General features: G+C 44.9%; 1 protein-coding gene across 2 annotated transcripts in view; it reads left to right on the top strand.

Annotated features, from left to right (window-relative positions):
• DNAJC5G (DnaJ heat shock protein family (Hsp40) member C5 gamma) overlaps positions 1-23,004 on the top strand; it is a 564,813-nt gene extending 541,809 nt beyond the window's left edge. Inside the window, exon 5 of one of the 2 annotated variants that reach the window (XM_044075463.1) lies at positions 19,832-23,004. In XM_044075463.1, the coding sequence (XP_043931398.1) occupies positions 19,832-19,938 (107 nt within the window). In that variant the 3' untranslated portion in view covers positions 19,939-23,004. The remainder of the gene's footprint in view (positions 1-19,831) is intronic. The other variant, XM_044075465.1, reaches the window with a different exon arrangement.
• Positions 23,005-23,346: the final 342 nt, after the last annotated feature.

The following is a 23,346-nucleotide window of genomic DNA, read 5'->3' as shown; positions in this document are numbered from 1 at the left end:
AACTTCTTTTTTGTTGTTGTTGAGGTAAAAGGGCACATAGTCATACGTTTCCTCATTTAAGATGATCTCCATCCAGGACTTAGCCTTCCTAGCACATAATCTCAGAACAATACCAGTAGACATAATGTATTGAAGTAGACTTTCTCCAGTTACTTTTCTAAGATGTAGTTAAGTTACGTTACATTTTTGTGTCTGTGAACAGCGTCCAAGAGAGAAGGTTTTGGGACTCTGTAGGTGGCAGTTGAAACCTTCTCATGTAGTGGAAGGGTCCTCGCATCCCAAGGTATACATAAGAGCATCTGTACAAGAATCAAGAGCTCATAGAATAGGTTGAGACTTGACCCTTCTTGAGTTGAGGCTATTTTTAAGATAGCCTTCCAGTTCCTGCAGGTGCTGATTTCATGCTTGTCCAGTGAAGGCTGGAGCCTATGCTGATGTTCTTCATGTTTCACTGTTGCAGTCATCACATTTGGGTTATCCTGCCAGGGGTAGCCCTTAGTCGGCCCAAATACCAGACGCTTGGTATTTCTGCGTCGGTTGCTGTCGCTCCAGGTCTGACGTCAGGTCGTCAGTAGTATAAAATCAGGCAGCCGATGCCATTACATCAGTCTTTCTTGCCGAGAAGCTCGAAGCAGAAGTTGTTCACACGAGTGCCGGTAGGTCACTACCTGAGTTTTCATTTCCAAACTGAAGTTGAAGTCTTCTAAAGCTAAGTACCCTGTTTGGGATCCTTTTTTCTTGCTCTAACCGATGTCAGAAAAAGTTAACAGTTTTCTCGCCTGTGGAAAGCAAATACCACACCAAAACTTCCAATGTGAAGTTGTTCAATCTCGCCGTTCATTCTTCACTGATGGGTTCAGAGCTGATCGTCGGCTCCAGCACGGCTGTTTAGCAAAGCTCAAAGATTACCAGTATCTCCAGACCAAGCTCCCTATCCCATGATGCATTGCTGGAATTACCTCAGATCTAGTTTGCCACTGCACTGATCTCTTGGTTTCCAGCTCTGCTGGAGACTTTTTCAGCAAATTAGCAAGTTTTTCTTAAAAATGTTTCATATATTTCAAATCTACTCTATTGCTTAGTGTTTCCCTTATCCAGAATAGTACAATCTTTTTGGGCCTCGTTAGTTTTAGTGGCCTTTCTTTGCTAGTGTGGGCTTCGGCCTTTAGTAGTGTAGTTTTAGTGTAATTTTGTAGTTAGGTTTTTTTTGACTAATATACAGTTCTTGTGAGTTATATATATATATATATATAGATATAGATATAGATATAGATATAGATATAGATATATATTTAGATTTATATACATATATAGATGTACATACAGTGTGGCCTTTTGGGCATTAATATTGTGTGCGTTTTCATAGTTGCTTTCTTGTTAAAGGTGATAGAATTTGTTTCTTATTATGTTGGAAGATAAAGACAGACATCCTAAGTCTAGTTTCAAAAAATGTCCTGACTGTGGACAAAAGATGTCTGTCACTGACGGACACGTTCATTGTGTTTATTGTCTGGGTGAGGTGCACCTTCAGGAGTCCTGCAGTTTCTGCCACTCCTTTTCCACTAGAGTGCTTGCTGAGAGGAAGAGAAAGCTCATGGATCGAGGTCTTCTTAAGCACGCCTTTGTGGAAGCTTTGACTGACCAGGATGGAGCCAGCAAGTCATTGAAGTCCTCGAAATCCTCTTCAGACTCTAAGTCAAAGAAGTCTAAGAAAGTGGAACTTGCTGTGACTTCAGTTGCCTTCGGAGCTGACAGTCTTTTCCTTTCGGACCCGTGACACTGCCTTGGAACTGGTCTCCGAATCTCCTTTTTCTCCATTACTCCAGTCGGCACCATCGGTGCAGTCCTCCAGGTCCTCTGTTAGTCTTTTGGATTCGGACATGGACTGGCTGGTACAGAAGCTCTTAAAGGCACCAGGCCTAGCTAAATTGCTGTCGGCTCCGACCCAGGTGTCGGAACCGAAGTCTACTACCCAGAAATTGACTGCTCCTCCTCTGAGCTGTAACGGGTTTTTGGAGGCAGAAGAGACCGACCTGATGGTTGTAGAACCCTTGGAGCCGACATCTGTCCCAGTGTCATTGGCTCAATCTACTCGGATGTCCTTGGCTCCGACTGAGGACTGTAGGAGCCGACACTCTCCGGTCGGGTCCGAGGAGGATAGTTGCAGTGAACTGTCAGTGGTAACTCTTCCTCTCGGGGCCTCGGCGTGGGTGAGCTCTGCTCCTACCTCGAGCTCGGAACCCATGGCATCGATGTGGGAGGGGATCACGGTTCCTTCGGGTCCATCGACTCCTTCCCATTGAAGCCATGATGCCTTCGAAGCCATGAGGCGAGTACTCTCTCTTGCGACTTCCTCATCACCAGGTCTGGCATCTTCTTCCCCTAAAGTGCCGGTGTCTGCTTCTGCTTCCGTCGGCCACCCCAAGCATGGAGAACCCAGAGCCTCAGGTAGCCCCACTTCCCCTGCTCTTGTAAGACTTCCCCAGAGGTTCCTACTGAGGAAGTTCCCAGAAAGAGTGTGTGCAAGAGGTGGCATTTGGACTCCCCAGAGGAGTCCTTGACATCTGTCACTGACTTGGATGAGTCAGAAGGGTCCCCTCGATCCCCCTCTGAGGACATCTCCTTTGCGGAGATCCTTAGGCAGAGGGGTGATTGGCAGTCCAAAAACCTTACTGAGGATGAGTCTGTTCTTCTGAAGGCTTTTGGGTCTCAACCTTCCACCTCCTGGGTGTCTCCACCCTACGATGAGCTTATGCAACTGGTCTCTCGTAGGGCATGGGAGTCTCCGGAGTCCATGGAACCTGTCCCTCTGAGGCCGAATAAGTTTATCTCTGCCCCAGCAGATAAAACCTTCTTGTCTAAGGGAGTCCCTGTTGATGCCATGGTGGTGGCGGCAGCCACCAAGAAGGAATTGTCTGCAACTTCTGCATCTATCCATCCTCCTAACAGGGATTCTAGGATCATGGATAGATATGGGAAACACCATGTTCAGTTCAGTGACTTTCACCATTCGATCATTGAACTATCTGCCCCATTTCACCAGACTGCAAAGAGACCTCCTTAAGGAGTTGGGAGATACTCTTCAGGGTGCTGTAGCTTCAGGTGTCACTGACAAGGTTTCTGCCCAGCTTGCTACCCTTAATTCCATTGCAAACTCGTCCATGCGTCTCATATCATATGCAGCAGATGGATTGAGTAGGGCTGCAGGAGCAGGGGTTGCTCTTCGTAGGCATGCCTGGATGTGCCTCTGTTCTTTCATTCAGAAATACCCCAATGTTCATCGTGTTACACTGCTGCAGTCATCACACTTGGGTTATCCTGCCGTCAGGTGGTCCCACAGTCGGCCAGAGTTCCAAAGTCTTGGTCCGGCGTCTGTTGCTGTCGCTTCTTCCCTGATGTCAGTGCGCCAGGGGTATGTAAGAGGCATCCGACGCCATTTTCTTCAGTCTTTCTTGCCGCACGGTGCCCGAAGCAGAAGCAGTTCGCAAGTGCCAGTCGGCCGACTCCTGAGATTTTCAAATCGAATTTCAGACCGAAGTCTTCAATAAAGCTAAGTACCCCGTTGGGGAACCTTTTCTTGCGTCAGTCCGATGTCAGAAAAAGTTAACAATTGCATTTCTTGTGGGAAGCAAATACCTCATAAGGACGTTCATTCTTATTGTATTCCTTGCCTAGGCCCAGACCACGACATCACAGTTTGTCTGTTTTGTGCTAGGTTTAATAAACGAACTATTAAACGTCTGATTTCGCCCAACACTACTTTGGTAGGAAATTTAATTATACCATGCCATCGGAGCTACCGACAACCGGCATGCATAAAAACCGCAAGGATAAGGACAGACAGCCTAGATCCAAACCAGACTCCGAGGCCTCTGCTGGGCCAGTCACCGGTTCTCTGGTTTTCAGTGAGGTGCCTACGCAGCCCCTGACGACCGCTGATTTAGAACCCCAGACGGCTTCTGATTCCCAAACGGAGAGCACTAGGCCGCCGCAGCCTTCATCTTTAGGCCCTCCCGACTCCAGAGCAGGAGGAGATCCCGGTGCAGTAGTAACGCCTTCAGTTGCAGAAGGTGTCTTTAGACCAACTACACTCGCCATTAAATCTTATGCTAAGCTAAAAACTCCTTTAAAAACAAAAAAGACTGTACATCAGTCTCCAGTACAAGGCCCCATGCCTAAGAAACAGATGCTTAAGATGGCTGAAGATCTTATTACCCTAATCAGGGGTTCCCACCCCCCTCCTGATAAAAGGCCAAGACAAGAGGAGGATTCTGCTTCCTCTGACCAGGTTTCAATTTCCTCACATTCTTCTGAGGAACAGGAATACTCTTTTCCCCCTTATGAAGACTCTGATGCTGAAGAGTCTATTCCCTCAGCATCTCCCCAGAAGACTACTCCTTTGGGAAAACTTTGCATACCATGAGGGAACATTTCCGCTGGGAAGGCCAGGATTACTCTTATTCTAAGAAAAGGCTCAGAGAGCTCCTTTTACTACCCCAGCACAGACCACTTGCTATCCCTCCCGTGTTAGACATTGTGGATGATGTTTACTTAGAATCTAGCCTTAACCCAGACTCTCTACCTCCTGCTCCAGCCAAACGAGACAGATACTACAGAGTCCCTGACTCTCACAAATTCCTATATAAAAGCCCTGTTGCTGACCCAGAAACCATTTCCCAGGGTCCCAAAGGAGTTAAGGCCTCTATTGCTAAAAATCCTGTACCCTCTGAAAGGGATTCCAGAGCACTAGATAGATGGGGAAAGAAAGTATACACCTCAGCTACTCTAGCTATGAGGGCTTTAAATTGCCAGTTTCACATACTAAAATATCAGCAATTCCTGATGTCTCAATTAAAACAAAAAATTAACACACATTCAGAGCAGCCTGATTTCAAGGAAATGCAGGATTTGTTGCATGCAGCTGAACAGGTGGGCAAACATACTTTACAATGTGGATTTTGATTCCTTGGAAGCTTCCTGTAGAGCAGCAGTGACTGGGTCTGTCATACATAGACATGCTTGGTTAAAAGAACAAACCCTGCCTGATCATGTTAAAGCAAAGTTATTGGATGCACCTTTACAGCAGGATGTTTTATTTGGTGTAAAAGCAGAAGAGGTCTTAAAGAAAATGGAGGATAAGGCTAAATCTATGCAGACGGTCAAGGATTTTTTACAGGTTCAACCCCCTCGTTTCAGCAGAAATTCTCTTTCTAGTCCCCAGAAAGGACAAAGCCTGGAGAAACCCATTCTGGACCTTTCAGTTCTAAACACTTATCTGCAAGTACCCAAATTCAAGATGCTAACACTACAGCAGCTTCTTCCCATGCTGGGCAAGAAGGCTTGGCTAGTAACGTTGGATCTCAAGGAGGCATACCTGCATGTCCCTCTCAGACAAAATTGCAGAAGATACCTCCGTTTTATTGCAGGTTCAACCCATTATCAATTCTCTGCACTGCCCTTTGGCTTATCTACTGCGCCCAGGGTCTTCACAAAATGCCTGGCACCAGTAATTGCATACTGCAGACAAAGAGGAATTCAAATATACCCATACCTGGACGACTGCCTTACTCAAGCAGAAAGCAAGGACATTCTTTTAAAGCATCTGGCATTTGTCAAACACCTTTTAAGTTGCATATGGTACACAGTAAATGAAAAGAAATCAAAACTAGTGCCCTCACAGAACATAATATTCCTGGGTGCCAGCTTGAATACAACTGCCCAGATGGCTTATCTCACGCCAGACAAGCAACAACAGCTGACTCAATACTTCAAAATGATGGCAACAAAGACCCAACTCCCTGCAAGAAATATTCTGCAGGCCTTGAGATTTATGGCATCTTGCATACTCCTAATACCATTTGCAAAACTGCATATGAGGAAATTACATTGGTACCTGAAAAGCGTATGGACTCAGCACAGCCAGAGCTTGGAAACAATGATACCACTCATTCCCTGCCTTCAACAGGAGTTTCTATGGTGGGCACAGTCATGTCACCTCAACAAGGGTCAACCTTTTACCTTACCCACAGCCAGGCAAACTATAACAACAGATGCATCGGACTATGCCTGGGGAGCACACATGACAGGAAAAGTGCATTCAGGGCAAATGGGATACAGATCAAAGGCATCTGCATATCAATCAAAAAGAAATGCTAGCTGTACAGAATGCCCTAACAGCTTTCAAGGACCTCTTACATCCAGGACAACTCCTAATAAAGATGGACAATACCACAGTACTGTGATACATAAACAAGCAAGGAGGCACACACTCCTACCCCCTATGCAGGCAAGCAATGACCTTGTGGAACACCGCACTGACTTACCAAGTTCAACTACAAGCACAATTCCTGCCAGGAAAGAAAAACACATTGGCAGACGACCTAAGCAGAAACATCATGGATCCCCACGAGTGGAAACTAGATCCACAAGTATTTGCAATGATAACTCAAAAATGGGGACGCCCAGACATAGATCTGTTTGCCAACCCCCAAAACTACCAACTTCGAAAATTTTGCACAAGGACATTCCACCCACTAGCTTGGAAATTGGACACCCTCTCATTCAGATGGAAAACATTAACAGTGTATGCCTTTCCTCCACTGCCTCTTCTAGCAAAGGTGCTGCTGAAAGTCTGATTAGAGAGGCCACAAATGATACTCATTGCTCCAGACTGGCCACGCCAGCACTGGTATCCAATACTAAAGAACATGGCCCACGGCCCACCATGGATTTTACCCCAAATTCCTCATCTGCTCACTCAGCAAAACAATCAGATTCTACACAGCCAGCTCAAGACTTTAAATCTGGCTGCATGGCAAATTACCTAAACAACCAGCCAACACCTTTATCTACAGCTGTTATGGATGTCATTCTGGAGGCCAGGAGGCCCAGCACCAGGAAAGCCTATTCAGACAAATGGAAAAGATTTTGCGCCTGGAACCAGGCTAAAGGCCAAAAGCCCCTTGTTCCAAACATTCCTCAGATTCTACAATATTTAACTGAGATGTTGCTCAAAGGACTTTCTTTTTCATCTATTAAGATCCACGCCTCAGCGATTTCAGTTCACTACAACATGGATCCTCCTTTATTTTCACATACACTCCTAAGACAGTGCCTCAGAGGGGCTAAGAACATAAGACCGCCCAGGAGAGCACCAACACCAACTTGGGATCTCAACTTTGTTCTAGAAAAGCTTACACTGCCGCCCTTTGAACCAGCTATTTCAGCTGATTTAAAGTTTCTATCATGGAAAACTGCCCTGCTACTGGCAATAACTTCAGCTAGAAGAGTCTCAGAGCTACAGGCCCTAATGGCAGTGGAGCCTCTCCTCATTTTCGACTGTCCTGCTCTGGAGGCGGACGGGGGGTCGCTTATCTTTGTACCCAGAAGCCTGGTTAGATATCACAAATGACAGATGGGTACAAAGCATCATTTCCAGAGGGTATTTCATACCATTCTCCGCTCCACCCATTCCCGTCAAGAGAATCCCGGATGTTCCACCCAGTTACAGGGAACAAGCAACCATAGAGGTCTGCAAGTTGCTAGACAAGAGAGTCATCCAACCAGTCCCAGCAGACCAAACAGGATTCGGAACTTACTCAAGATTCTTTTGGTTCCAAAGAAAACAGGGGACTGGAGACCCATTTTGGACCTCAGCAGACTGAACCAATTTGTAAAAAAGAGAAGTTTCAGATGGTCACGCTTCAGTCCATACTCCCCTTTTTAGGGAAGAACAATTGGATGTGCTCGATCGAGCTCAAGGATGCATACTACCACATAAAAATGGCCAGACCATCCATAGATCATCTGCGATTCTGGCTCGGAGCCGGTCACTACCAGTTTCGAGCCCTGCCTTTTGGTCTCACTACAGCCCCCAGAGTGTTTACCACATGTATGGCAGTGTTCACGCTCACTTGAGGCATCTAGGATTCCAGGTGTTTCCATACTTAGATGATTGGCTCCTTACCTCCACCACCAGGCATCAACTGATTCAGGCAACAGAATCCACTCTGACACTCTGCAACCACGTAGGCATTACGGTCAACTTCGAAAAGTCTGCCTTGTCACCATCGCAGCATATCGTCTTTATAGGGGCAGAGTTAGACACTTCAACCACCACTCTACATCTTCCAGTCGAAAGGGTATCAATTCTTCACCAACACATCACATCACTGGTTTCAAAGAACAGAGCTCCAGCCGCAGAGGTCTTGAAAGTACTAGGTTTGATGGTGGCAGCAATTTTAGCCATTCTATTGGCGAGGATGCATATGCAGATTCTTCAATGGCTCCTGTTCACTCAGTGGTCTTACCAGGAGTTGCCAATGAACCATATGATTCTGATTACAAACTCTTGCAAGAGGGATCTTCAGTGGTGGTTGACGTCTCTACATGTTACAATAGGACACCCCTTTGTACTCCCCCCTCCAGTAGCCACTGTGACCACGGACACTTCCCTGATAGGGTGAGGGGGCATTTTCAGGGAAAGATTGCCCAAGGCACATGGACGGATCAAGAGTCACATGTGCATATCAATGTCCTAGAGATGAGAGCAGTACTTCTGGTGTTCCAGTACTTTCAGGACTCTCTCTCCCTCTAGGGACAATTGCTATACAGACAGACATGTCAGTGGTCTGGCATTTGAACAAACAGGGCAGGACCAAGCCTTACCCCCCTTGTCGAGAAGCCCTCGGAGTTTGGCAGTGGGCTGTGTCATCCCAGCATTTTCTGTTGGCAACACACATCCCGGGGAGATCCAACGTGATAGTGGACAACCTGAGCAGGGCAATATTGTTGCCACACGAGTGGTCCCTCAGGCAGGCAATTGCGGACAGGATTTTCTGCAAATGGGGCCAACCTTGCTGTGATCTTTTTGCCAGCCACATCAACACCAAATGCAGAAGCTACTTTGCCCTGATCCCCCCTCTGGGAGAACCCCCGAGAGATGCACTCATTCACAATTGGCCCCCAGGTCTCCTCTATGCATTTCCCCCAATTCGTCTGATACCCAGATTTTTACAGAAAGCAAAGTCGCTAGGAAGGACTGTCATTCTTATAGCCCCTCATTGGCTTTGGCAGATTTGGTTTCCATTTCTTCACCGTCATCTCTTGGAGGATTCATGGACCCTGGACCCTGTTCCAGACCTTCTGACACACCCATCAGGGGACCTCCATCCATCCTTGCAGTCACTGAAGCTAACTGCTTGGCTGCTCCAGTTCCCCGTATAGCTAGGCTTCATAATCTTTCAGATGACACAAGTCAGATTTTGTTAACTTCCCACAAACCTTCCACCAGAAAGTTGTATCGGAGTAAGTGGAAAAGATTTTCCATTTGGGCTTCTAACAAAAACCTTGATCCTTACCAAGCTCCATTGTCATCCATTCTAGAATTCTTGACCAAGATTTTTCACGAAGGAGCTGCAGCTGCTACCGTTGGGGTCCAGTTAGCAGCTATATCTAATTTCCATCTAGGTATTAATGGACTGAATATTATGCAGCACCAGTTATCAAAGGCTTTCCTCAAAGGTACTTTTCTCATGAGACCTCCAGTGAAGACTCCTTATTCTCCCTGGAGCTTGAATTTCATGCTTTCCCGTATTATTCTTTCTCCCTTCGAACCAGCGTCTTCTTGTGAGCTCAAGTTTCTGTCATGGAAAACGATTTTTCTTGTGGCCATTACTTCTGCCCGCAGAGTGTCAGAGCTTCAGGCATTATCTGTCATGCCTCCATATATGATTTTTCATCCTGACAGAGTATACCTCAGGACTAACCCTTTTTTTCTGCCTAAAGTATGTTCTGAGACAAACATAAATCAATTTATTGAGTTGCCCGTTTTTTTCCCCAACCATACCAACAGTTTAGAATACATGCTGCACAAACTTGATGTTCACAGACAGCTTAGATATTATCTGGACAGAACAAAAGAAAGGGAAAGTCAGACCAACTTTTTGTTTCATTCTCTGAAGCCAGAAAAGGTAGACCAATGGCTAAAACAACCCTTTCTAAGTGGCTTTCAGATTGTATCACCTACACTTACTCATCTGCTAATAGGTCTTTGTTGCATAAAGTGAAGGTGCGTTCAAGCAGAGCAGCCTCTACTTATTCGGCCTTTCAAGCCAAATTACCTCTTGACAATATCTGTGCTACAGCCACTTGGTCTAAGCCTCACACTTTTATCACTCATTACAAAGTGGGCAAGGCCTCCAGGGACAGGGCTTCCTTTGGTTCTCCCGTCCTGAAAAATGTACTCCCGTGAGCCACCCAGGATTTAGGGTGCTAGGGACACTACCCACCAGTGAAAAATGAACGGCGAGATTGAACAACTTCACATAAAGAAGTTATGTACTCACCATAACATTCCATGTGAGTTGTTCCATCTTGCCTTCATTCTCACTTCCCTCCCTCCTTCCCCCACCTGACTGACAGTTGACCTGGAGACTGACTTCATTCTGGTTATTCAATGTTTCTTCCTGTCTGGGGAGATTAGTCCTCTTACTAGGATATGGTACACGCAGCAAACAAGATCTGAGGTAATTCCAGCAGTGCGTGATGGGATAAGGGGCTTGGTCTCGAGCTACTGGTAATCTTTGAGCTTTGATAAATGGCCATGTCTGAAGAGGATCTGCATCAAACCCATCAGTGAGGAATGAAGGCGAGATGGAACAACTCACATGGAACGTTATGGTGAGTACATAACTTCTTTTTCTTACTGCATCACCTGTTTAGGCGCAGACCACAACATCCCCCAGTTGCTTTTATGCTTTGTTGAACACCAGAACTATACGTCGTTGGGCCCTTATTGTAGCTAGATATTTTCACTCTCAGTCCTCGAATTCCAATATGGCTTCGGTAAGCCATCCAACTACCGATCTTCCAAAAAAAGTAAGGATAAAGACAGAGACAGACTGCACAGGTCCAAAACTGCAGATGATGCTTCCGTTAAGCTAGTTGTCAGTTCTCCAGTCCTCAGTGAGGTGCTTTTACAGCCTCTGATGCCCGCTTCTGTGGATTCGCAGGCCGCTACCAAGACCATTTTGGAGTCTGGTATGCTGCAAGACTCTTCTTCAACTAAGGATCCTGCAGATGTCTCTACCTTGGATGGGTCCGGAGCAGGCACCAGCTACCGAGGAAGTACTTCGCTTTACTGATACTCGACACAAACCAACGACTACTTCTTTTGCATCTTCATTTCTTTCTAAAACTACCGAGTTTCTAAGGCTCAGGGTATAAACTATGCCCAAAAAACCGACGTCCCAAGCTTGGGCACCTACTTCCTTGCCTCAATCTAAAATGCTTAAAATGGCTGAAGACCTTATTATGCTTATTAGGTGAAGCCAGGCTACCCCTTACAAAAGAAAGAGAGACTTGTCCCCAGTAGTTTTATCTGAACAGGAGTCCGATGACTCTGATGCTTCTGAATATGAAGACATGCAACCCCTATCTGCTTATGAGGATTCTGATGTAGAGGAATCCATTCCTTCTGCCTCTCCACCCAACGATTTTTCATTTGGTGAAACCTTTCATACTTTAAGGGAGCATTTCCAATGAGAATGTCAAGACTATCCACGGTTAAAAAATAGACTCTGGGAATTCTTAGATTTACCACAGCACAGACCTTTGGCCACTCCTCTTGTCCTGGATGTTGTCGATCATGTTTTTATGGAATCCAGTTTGACTCCTGACACCCTTCCTCCTGCCCCCAGGAAACCTGACAGGTACTACAGAGTCCCTGACTCTCTCAAATTCCTTTTCAAAAATCCTACTGCTGACCCAGAGGTCATCTGTCAAGGACCTAAAGGAGTTAAAGAAACCTCAGCTAAGAATCCCACCCACTCTGACAGGGATTCCCGAGCTTTAGATAGATGGGGTAAAAAAGTATGCACCTCTGCTACTCTTGCTATCAGAGCGTTAAATTGTCAGTTCCACATGCTGAAATATCAGCAGCATATGGAACTCCTCAAACAAAAAATATCTTCCTTTCCTGCTTGTGCAGAAAATAAAGAATTACAAGAGCTTATGCATTCTGCAAGTCAAGTTAATAAGCACACCTTGCAATGTGGCTTTGATGCCCGAAGGATCTTGCAAGGCAGCAGTTACTGGTCCTTTCCTCAGAAGGCATGCTTGGCTTAAGGAACAGACCACGTCAAATCAAAATTATTGGAACGCACACTTGGACAAAGACAATTTGTTGGGCACCAAGGCAAAAGAGGTCTTAAAAAAGATGGAAGAAAAAGCTAAATCTATGCAGACATTTAAAGACTTTTTACAGGTCCAGCCTCCGAGGTTCAGTAGGAATTGCCCCTACAAGCACTGGTCCTTTCCTGTCCCCTCCAGTCCAGCTCAGCCCAGACCCAGGGGAAGCAGACTCCCCCCAGACAGCAGCCCCAGGGAATGCAGAGATCTAAGTAATGGAGTTCCTCCTCTTCAAAAACAGGGAGTGCTAAGCCACCCCCTTATAGTAAGAACTCACAATGACTTTACACCTCCACCCCTTACCTCTGCCCACCTTCTTGTACCCCTAGGAGGAAAACTCTCCTTCCATGCAAGCAACTGGGCCTCTATTACCAACGATCGATTGGTCCTCAACAGTGTCCCAGGTATACAAATTTTATTTCCACACTCTGCCAACCCCAAAAGGGTTCCCAGGTCTCCCTCCAAACCAGTGGGCAGAGGCCAAAATACAAGTCCTTTCCCTGCTCTCCATGAGGGCAATACAGCATGTTCCTGCAGACCAGATAGGCCAAGGTTTCTATTCCAGACTCTTCCTGGTACCCAGAAAAGAGGGCACCGGGTGCCCAATCCTAGATCTATCCATTCCAAACACATTTCTGGTGATACCAAAATTCAAAATGCTCACCCTCCAGCAGCTTCTTCCTATGCTTTCCAAAGATGCTTGGTTGGCCACCCTAGACGTAAAAGAGGCATGCCTACACATCCCAATCAGGGAATCTTGCAGGAAATATCTACATTTCAGGAAACGATCTTTGCACTTTCAGTTCTCTGCGCTTCCCTTTGGCTTATCCACTGCTCCCAGAGTTTTCACAAAATGCCTGGCTCCAGCCATTGTTTTTTGCAGACAAAGAAATATTCAAATGTACCCCCTACTTAGAAGATTCCCTGATTCAGGCAGACAGTCAGGAAAAGCTGTTACAGCACCTGACCTTTGTAAAGGACCTACTGACCTCCCTGGGATATACTATCAACGAAAAGAAATCAAAACTAGTCTCCACACAAAAAATTGTATTCCTGGGAGCAAGTTTGGACACAGCATTCCAGATGGCATTCTTTACTCTAGAAGAACAAGCCTACCTGACAGATTTCTTCTCTCAACTAGCCACCAGAACCCAGTTATCCACAAGGAAAATCCTGCAAGCTGTAGGGTTCATGGCCTCCTACATTGTACTCATTCCATATGCCAGACTGCATATGAGGAAACTGCAATGATACGTAAAAAGCCTTTGGTGTCAACACTCTCAAGACCTGGAAACTATCATACCAGTGATACCTTTTCTAAGGAAAGATTTTCTTTGGTGGGCAGCAGCATGCAACCACCACAAGGGACTTCCCTTCTCACAACCCCACACCGCCCAGACCATCACCATAGACGCATCAGACTATGCTTGGGGTGCACTGCTGGACGGTAGGTGCATTCAGGGCCACTGGAGCCCAAATCAAGTACATCTGCACATCAACCAAAAAGAGATGCTAGCTGTTCAGCACACCTTGACAGCTTTCAGACCCCTACTCTCCCTGGGGTCTCTACTGATCAAAACAGACAACACCACAGTGATGTGGTATATCAACAGGCAGGGAGGGACTCACTCTTATCCCCTCTGCAGGCTTGCCATGACCCTTTGGCACACGGCCTCAGCCATGCAACTACACCTGCTAGCACAATTCCTGCCAGGGTCCCTAAACTCTCTGGCAGGCAACTTGAGCAGAAATCTGCTAGACCCACACAAGTGGCAGCTAGACAACACAACTTTCATCCTTGTAACCCAGAAATGGGGCACCCCGAAGGTGGACCTTTTTGCCTCCCACACCAATCAGCTCAGCAAATTCTGCACCAGGGAACCTCACAGCAAGGCCTGGAAAGTGGATGCTCTATCCTTCCAGTGGGTAAACCTCTCGGTCTATGCATTTCCCCTTCTACCACTCATTTCAAGGGTGCTGCTCAAAATAAGGGAGGAAAAACTGCGGTCAATCCTGATTGCCCCAGACTGGCTATGCCAGCACTGCTACCCACTGCTGCACAGCTTGTCACCCCTGCCACCATGGCACCTTCCTCAGATCCCAACACTCCTGACCCAGAGGAATAGAGAATCCACGCATCCAGAATTGCAGACCCTCAGCCTGGCAGCCTGGCTTATCCCCTGACCTCTCCTCAAGCTGCCAGCTTAAGCAAACAAGTACTCGATGTTATACGTGAGGCCAGACGCCCCAGCACTAGAAAATCCTACGCTGACAAGTGGAGAAGGTTTTGCACCAGGCTCCAGGCTAAGGGAGCCGGAATGGCACAGCCCTCCCTACCGCTCATCTTGGATTACCTAGCAGATCTACTACACAGGGGCCTATCCTTCTCTTCCATTAAAATGCATGCCTCTGCCATCTCTTCTCATTACAGCACAGAGCCACCTCTCTTCTCACACCCTCTCATCAAACAGTTCCTAATAGGGGCTAACAACTTAAGGCCACCCAGAAGAGCTCCTACCCCAGCTTGGGACCTTAACTTTGTGTTGGAAAAGCTCACCCTACCCCCCTTTGAACCTGCTGCTTCAGCAAGAGTTAAAATTCCTCTCTTGGAAGACGGCCTTGCTCCTGGACATCACTTCAGCTAGAAGAGTATCAAAGCTACAAGCACTCATGGCTGTAGAGCCCTCCATCATTTTCCATACTGACAGGGTCTCCCTCAGGACTAACCCATCCTTCATGCCTAAAGTGGTGTCCAGTGTGGCTCTCAACCAATCCATTCATTTGCCCACCTTTTTCCCTAACCCACAAAACAAGGGGGAAAGGATTCTGCACTCTCTAGATGTGCACAGACAGCTCAGATTCTGTTTGGACAGGACTAAATCTTTTAGAAAAACAGTTGCTTGTCAGCTTCACAGCAGGGGCAGAGGGCAAGGCCATATCCAAACAAACAGTCTCCAAATGGATAGCACACTGCATCCATTTTGGCTACAAACAGCATGGAAAACCGCCCCAAAGGGGTTCAGGACACATTCGACCAGGGAACCTCCACCTCTGCAGCTTTTCTCAGAGGGGTCCCCACCAGGGACATCCTAGAGGCTGCAACATGGACATCTGTTCATAACTTCACCAAGCATTACCACCTGCCTATCTTCTCCAAATTCAGGGCAAGCATTGCCACTACAGTCTTGCAGGGCATCCTAGCCAGCCCCCAGTCTTCCTGACTACCCCTCACCCTTTTCTTCAGCTTTGATAATCCACCCAAATGTGATGACTGCAACAGTGAAACATGAAGAACATAGTACAGTTGTGTACACTTACCATAAACGTAGATGTTCGAGTGTATCTATTGCAATCCTGGTTTCCCTCCCTCCATCCCCCTTGTCTCTCTCTCTCTCTCTCTCTCTCTCTCTCTCCTTACAGAGAATGTTTGGTATTTACGTCTTTCACCATAACCTAGTTCCCTATTTGGGCACTACCGACAGATGGGGCAAGAAAAACCTGATGTAATGGCATCAGCTGCTTGATTTTATACCACTGATGACCCGACGTCAGTCCTGGAGTGACAGCAAGCGACGCAGAAATACTAAGCCTCTGGTATTCGGGCCGACTGAGGGCTACCCCTGGCAGGATAACCCAAATGTGATGACTGCAACAGTGAATACACTCGAACATCTACATTTATGGTAACTGTACACAACTTTACTATCTTTTGCTTTGGAAGAAGATGAGGGAAACAGTAGAGACATGGCCTTATCTCCCAGCCCCAACCCCTGGATGATTGACTGAAACTCAGGGCTGTCCAGCTGGTCGTGGGAAATGGTATTTGAAGATTGAGGCCTCTTCTTCTAGGATTTCCTCCAAGCCTCAGGGGGCAGTTAATCCCATGTGAATGGTTTCATGTGGTCACCTTACACCGGGTTTTGAAACCAAAAGCCTAGATGGCAACTGATGTTTCTGTAGGTGCTTGGTGAGATAATGTACTGTTAAGTAATATTGCTTGATGCCACTGCTTGAACCATACTAGGTCTGCTTTTTGTCACCACACACCATCCTCAGCAGGCAGTGTGCTTATAGTCCCCGTCCATGTCATCCAGCACAACATGTAGTTTTCATTAGCTGTATGCATGCTTCTCAACCTCTTAGACCAAGAAATCTGGACAAAGCCTAAAATAATGGGGGGACAAGGGGCCAAAAATAGGGATAGATTTAGCAAGATATGTGTTGTCATCCATTTTCTGAAGGTTGTGTATAGCCAGTTCAGATTTTACCTGGAGTGAGGTGTGTGGTTTAGGAAGACAAACCAGGTTTTAATTTCCTTTGATCCAGGGAGGGAAGTGCTTGCAGTTACCAAACGAATACAATATAAATGAATTGCCAGTTGTTGTCTTCATTTGGTGTTGAACTGCTTACTAGTAAGTGCTATGATCAAAACCCATAGTGCTAATAGGAGTGGTTGCCTTACTCACTTGTGTTCAAGAATATCTCCATAGCAGAGATGTATACCATGGCCATTTAGTCCTCTTACATTTAAGTATTATTGTCTTGACCAGCTGATCTTAGTTAGTTGTGACTGTATTTCAGGATTCAGCATTTTAAACCTTAGTCCATGGGGTTTACTGTGGCTTCTTCCACTCTGTTAGGTACTGCTGTGGATTCAGCCCAACAACAGTGCTGGAAGTAGTAGAGATTCAGTTGCTGTTTGAGTGGACCCTTCTTTGAGTCAGGAACACCTTCCCACCATTTTCATTGTGTGCCACAGCCTAGAATTAACCACAAAAGGAGAATGAGCAGATCAGTAGGTTTCCACCTGTCCTTTAAGGTTTAAGGGTCAGGACAAACTGCACACTTCTAGGAGTCATTACATATGGCTGGCCAGAAGTGTCTTCTTACTCCTAAAAGTTTCTTGCCTGTAGTACTCCAAATTAAATAATCAGGTTTACCTTTGATTATATCATCCACTCCTTTCTGAAGAATAAAATGCAGGTTGTTCTTTGTTAGAAAAGCTTATTCAAAGATGGATAAGTGCAGTAGCCGTGGAATTACTTTTTCCTGATATGAGCACGCATATCCGTGACTGGCGGGTCATATTTAATGATTGCTGCATGTTTGCACCATATCCTTGTGAGTGCATGACCCCTCCATCCTGCTTCATCATTTGACATTCCCTATAAGTTAGGCAAGCACATGCGTGTTCCTGGTTAACACTGTAGGTGTTTTGTTTTTACTTTGCTTCTTCATTTGCAATAAAGTGCTTTTTAGTGTCTGGAAGGGTGAAATTGCCAGGATATGGAAATAGACTTGTTTATGTAGCAAGTTTTTGATTGTATTCCATGTATCATTGTGGAAGCATCTGTATTCCTGAATGTGTGATCTTCCAAAAATGGCTGAATTTCAATTGGTGGAAAGACCAAAAGTTTATCGAGGAGGGTTGTCTTAACCATTCTGAAGTTACTGTGCAGTAGTTATGCTGATTCTACAGTCCTACTAGCTTAACTTCATGGGCAAAAAAAGTATACCAGTTACTGATGATGTCCTTCAAGGATGCATCTGCAGTCATAACAAATGGTTCTTCGTATTTCACTGTTGCAGTCATCACATTTGGGTTATCCATGCCAGGGTAGCCCTCGACTGGCTTGAATACCAGAGGCTTAGTATTTCTCCGTCAGGTGCTGTCGCTTCAGAACTGGCATCAGGTCATCAGTAGTATAAAGTAAGGCAGCCAACGCCATTACCTCAGTCTTTCTTGCTGCAGAACCCGAAGCAGAAGCAGTTTGCACGAGTGCCAGTCGGCTGCTACCTGAGTTTAGTCTTCCGAATTGAAGCTGAAGTCTTCTAAAGCTAAGTACAACGTTGGGGATCCTTTTTTCTTGCACTAACCGATGTCAGAAAAAGTTAACAGTTGTCTCACCTGTGGAAAGCAAATACCACACTGAGACTTTCATTCTTACTGCGTCAGTTGCTTAGGTCCAGACCACGACGTCTCTCGCTGTCGCTTCTGTACTTTGTTCAACACCAGAACTATACGTCGCTGGGCCCTTATTGTAGCTAGATATTTTTGCTTACAGTCCTCTAATTCTGATATGGCCTTGGTAAGCCATCCAACAGCAGATCTTCTGAAAAAAACATAAAGATAAAGACAGAGACAGACTACATAGGTCCAAACCTACCAACAACAGTTCCGTTAAGCTAGTCGTCAGTGAGGTGCTTTCGCAGCCCCTGATGCCCACTTCTGTGGGATTCGCAAGCCACTACCGAGACCCTTTTGGAGTCTGATATGCCGCAAAACTCTTCGACTAAGGATCGTGTGGTTGTCTCTCACTTGGATGGATCCAGGGCCACTGAGCAGTCACCGGCTTCCGGGGAAGTCCTTCGCACTACCAGTTCTCAACACAAACTGAAGACATTTCACATCTACCATTCTTTCGAAAACTACCAAGTTTCTTAGGCCCAGGTTACGAACCACACCCAAGAAACCGACGACCCAATCTCAGGCACCTACTTCCTTGCCTCAGTCTCAAATGCTCTCAACCAATCCATTAATTTGGCCACCTTTTACCCTAACCCACAGAACAAGGGGGAATGCATCCTGCACTCCCTAGTTGTGCACAGACAGCTCAGATTCTAAATAGACACTACTAAATCCTTCAGAAAGTCTGATCAGTTGTTGGTTAGCTTTGCTGCAGAGGCAGAGGGCAAAGCAATCTCCAAACAAACCATTTCCAAATGGATAGCACACTGTATCCATTTCTGCTACAAGCAACATGGAAAGCCTCCCCCCAAGGGGATCAGGACTCGCTCCACCAGAGCAGCCTCAACCTCTGCAGCTTTTCTCATAGTCCCTGCCAGGGACATCCTGGAGACTACCACCTGGACATCTGTTCACACCTTTACCAAGTATTACCACCTGCCTATCTTCTCCAAATGCAAGGCAGGGTTTGCCTCTGCAGTCTTGCAGGGCATCCTAGCCATCCCCTAGTTTCCTTGACTGTCTCCACCCATTTTCTCAGCTTTGGGAATCAACCTAAATGTGATGACTGCAACAGTGAAACACGAAGAACATAGTACAGTTGTGTACACTTATCAGAAATGTAGATGTCTGAGTGTATTCACTGTTGCAGTCCTGGTTTCCCTCCCTCCATCCCCCTCTTCTTTCTTCTCTTTCCTTTCAAGGGACATATTGATATTTACTTTCTACTGGTAGGGTTTTTCCACCAGAGCCTGACTCCCACTAGGGTGTTCCTGACAGGTTAGGGCAAGAAAAACTGATGTAATGGCGTCAGCTGCTTTACTTTATACTATTAACGACCTGACGTCAGTCCTGAAGTGACAGCAACCGACACAGAAATACTAAGCCTCTGGTATTCGGGCCGGGCGAAGGCTACCCTGGCAGGGATAACCCAAATGCTATGACTGCAACAGTGAATACACTCGGACATCTGCATTTATGGTAAGTGTGCACAACTGTACTTTATCTGTAGTCTGTCTGCTGCTGCAGCATGGATTTGATTTAGTATCCATTATATCTTATTTATTCACAGAATATTTTTTATAGCACATCATCCTATAGTGTAGTAGTGCTAGGCATTATTTTTGAAAGTATTTCTGTAATTTAATGGACATTTTGTGCTATTTTGCTTTCCAGGAGGAAACCCCACCATTGTTGTGCAGCCATATTCATCTACTGGTGCTTCAGAATTCACACAGCTCTCTTCTGAACAGAAGGTCAGCTACTCAAGAAATGATGAGTAATAATGGGGAACAGTATTTCATCATATCTCAAGACGTTTACTTTGTCAGATCTTTCTCAGTCCATATTCTGTTAAAGTTCTACCACTCATAAATAACCTTCTGTGAAACATTTATGTGGAAAGAGTTTGAAACCAAAAGTGAAGCATACTCAAATGAAGCCTTCATAACAACCCATCAGAAAATATCCCTCCACCCTTCCGCTTTGTATCTGTTCATTCCCTGTCTGGAATATGTTATGTCCGACAGCTGATGCTGTGTTTGGGACTGTTGTGGGGATTGTGTTGATTTTTATCCTTCTCTTAATCACCAGCACTGACTATCTGTTAAAACTGTTGACTTGGAGGTACTGGATTTTCTGCTGTCATATCGGTAAAGAGTGCCATGCTTTCTCTGTTACTTCATCCTGTTGTCACATTATGCACTACATCTAGACCTCTATGCATTGTTGAGGGGACCATGGACTGGCACTTACGAAGAGATTAATAAGCTGTTGACTGTGATGCTGCTCCACATACTATATTTATGCAGAAGATCCCACACAGAAGCTCAGCAGAGTTTAACATTGACAAGCTGGGAGTAATTGTGTGCTGTGGATTTCAGATGCCCATTTCATGTATCGTAGTCATTCAGACTGTGGAAACCATTCTCTAGTGCCTGCTTCTGGCTAGAATGTTAAAGGATTTAGAATATGCAATTTAAACAGTGTTTATTAACTCTTAACATGCCGGCTGTATTTGCCTACTAAGAGGTTATTGCATGCATAGTGTTAGTTTGTGCACCTGCTATTGTCATTGGGCCATGATTCATTATAGCTGTGTAAGTGCCACTTATGTTCTCTTAACATATTCTCTGTCTTAAGCCATATTTTTTGGAACTGATAAGCTGTCATTCAGGACCCCTTATGTTACTTGCTAGGAGTCGTTAAAATGGCACATCATAGTAAAGCCAGTAAATATCTCTGTGTTTCTATTTGTGTAGTCACATGGCCTGTCTTAGATTCACAGTCCAAGGCACCAAACGTGCTGATGAGGGAGTAGTGAAGCCAAAGCACAGACCAGCTGCAGAAGCAGATCATAATGCCAAATAGTTTCTCTTACAGGTGTGGTCATGATGGAACTTGCCAATAGGTTTTCTGGTGTGCATTTGCAGCCTTAGTTGGTCCTTAACTATAGGTACTTCCCTTTCAGAAGGGAAGGAATCTTGGATGGTCTAGGAGTCGAGGATACACTAGCACACTGTTAAATCCAGAACAATTTATGTACCCATAAGAGACATTTTCAACAGCAGTTCAGTACTAGTAGTATTGGTAGTACAACAACAAGTTGTATTAAGTAGTTGGAATCCAGTCCTTCCTTTTTCAGCAAAGAAGCTTTTATACTACAGGGTATAACTTGCTGCTTAGGACCTTCATACTTCTAAAGAACAACCTACTCTAGCAGACCAGCACCAGTGTCAAATAGAATAATACTATCAGTGTGTTTTGACAAATTTACTATATTTAAAGTTTAGGGGGAACCATGCATGGATGTGTTTGCATCCTAGCCTTTAGTTGTGGAAGCTTCCACTTATGGAATTCTGCAGGTTTCCATATGGGGACATTGTGATTAGTCCTGATTCAGATGGTATGCTAATCCGTGTAAGAGTCCAGCCTTCTTTTAGGTCTTTGTTAACTTAAATTTATGACATCTCTGTTTTACTCCCATGTTAGAAACATCACGGTTTGCTGGAAGGAAAATTTTCTATCCTGAAGTTATGAAGTTTTGTCCTGTTAAATGTTCATATTGAGCAGTGTAAAATGGTTGTTTTAAGCAGTGGCTACAAGAACAAGTAGTTTGGACACTGAGAACTGTGTAAAATTACTCACTATGATGGATTACATATCTGAGCAGATGCAGTGATTTGAAGCCAACAGAACAGTGACCCGAGTCAGTGGTATTAGTATTTGGTTACCTTGTCCATTTCATTGTGCGACTTTCTTTTCTGAGGGTGCAGTTTGCCCCAGCAGTGACAAGATCTCTGTCCAGATTTCCATGTTTAGCATATTTTCCTTTAACATATCTTTCAAGTGGTCTTTTAACTTCAACCCTCCTTTTTGGCTTGGGATGTTGGTTTATGTAAGGACATACTTGTGCAGATTATTCTGAGCTCTCAACCTCTGGCACTGCCAGACTTTTTGCTTGAAAATAATCTTAGTGGCTGCAACCTCACAACAAAAGAAAGTTTTACATAGCAGTTAGTGCAAAGGATTACGACTCTAGCACTTAACAAGCTGCTTCCTGTAGCCAAGAGTACAGGGTGCAAAGGATTACAACTCTAGCTCTTAACAAGCTGCTTCCTGTAGCCAATGGTACAGGGTTTGATTCCTTCCATCTCCAGTTGCCTGCTGTGGAACTTTGAGTAAGTTACTTAACCAGACTGCTCCCAGGTCACCTCTGAAAAGGGACACGTTGTCTAGTGGGCTTACTTGGTTAATAAATAGAAAATAAGTAACTATTTATCTGCAATACCTTAAGAAGACCGACTTTTTTTTTTTGCATTAATAATTTGATTCTTCATTTCTCTGGGAACTGTCATTTTTAGGTGGTGTCAGGAGTTATTCTGTTGTCAGTTTTCCTTTTTTCCTTTACTGAGCATTCTGCCCAATGTTTAGGAATGTGCCACACCCATAGTATATTGAGAGAACTCTTCTTCACATTGTGAAACGTAAGGTGTTAGGAAGAAGTGTGTAGCTGTTAAAATGTCTGAGAACCCTGTACCTCTTACTCTGGAAAAGATTTTTCTCCATGTAGACTGTTCTTTCATTTAAATTTTATAAAGATTAGACCAGTGATACCACTCTCTTCTACGAGGAAGACAGGTGCCACCATATCTATTTTTTTTTCCAAACATCTTTATTAAATCTTACATATATATAAATGAAAAACATAGAGGCTTTTACTTTAGTTGCAGTTTACATCATAGACACCATTGAAACAACTGTAGTTGCAAACCTTATACATCACTTATAAACCATCAGTCATTGTCAGTTAAACATTATATAGCTCATTCAAATCCCGCTTCTTAAAACTCGTTCCTGCTCTGCATATATTGTTCCCACAATTCCCATTTTTTTCCTATGTAATTTGCTCCTTCCCATTTCTAAAGATCCCAATTCTAGTTGTTTTATTTATGTTACTGTATTCACTACTTCTAGTAAAGTCGGTCTAGACTTTGATTTCCATTTTCTAGTAATTACTTTTTTGGCAGCCACCATAATTAGACTCAGCAAGGCTTTACTATATCTAGACAATTCCAGTTCTGTAACATAACTCAAAAAAAATCATCACTGCAGTCAGTCCAATCTGCTCACCCAGCATCTCCGCCAGAGCGGTCTGCAGGGAATCCCAAGCTCATCACACTTACAAAAAA

Source organism: Protopterus annectens, chromosome 6.part1 (genome assembly GCF_019279795.1).
Source record: "Protopterus annectens isolate FY-2018-M chromosome 6.part1, PAN1.0, whole genome shotgun sequence".
NCBI classification, from domain to species: Eukaryota; Metazoa; Chordata; order Ceratodontiformes; family Protopteridae; genus Protopterus; species Protopterus annectens.
Note: the sequence above shows the minus strand (reverse complement) of the source record. Positions and strands in the feature narration are given on the sequence as shown.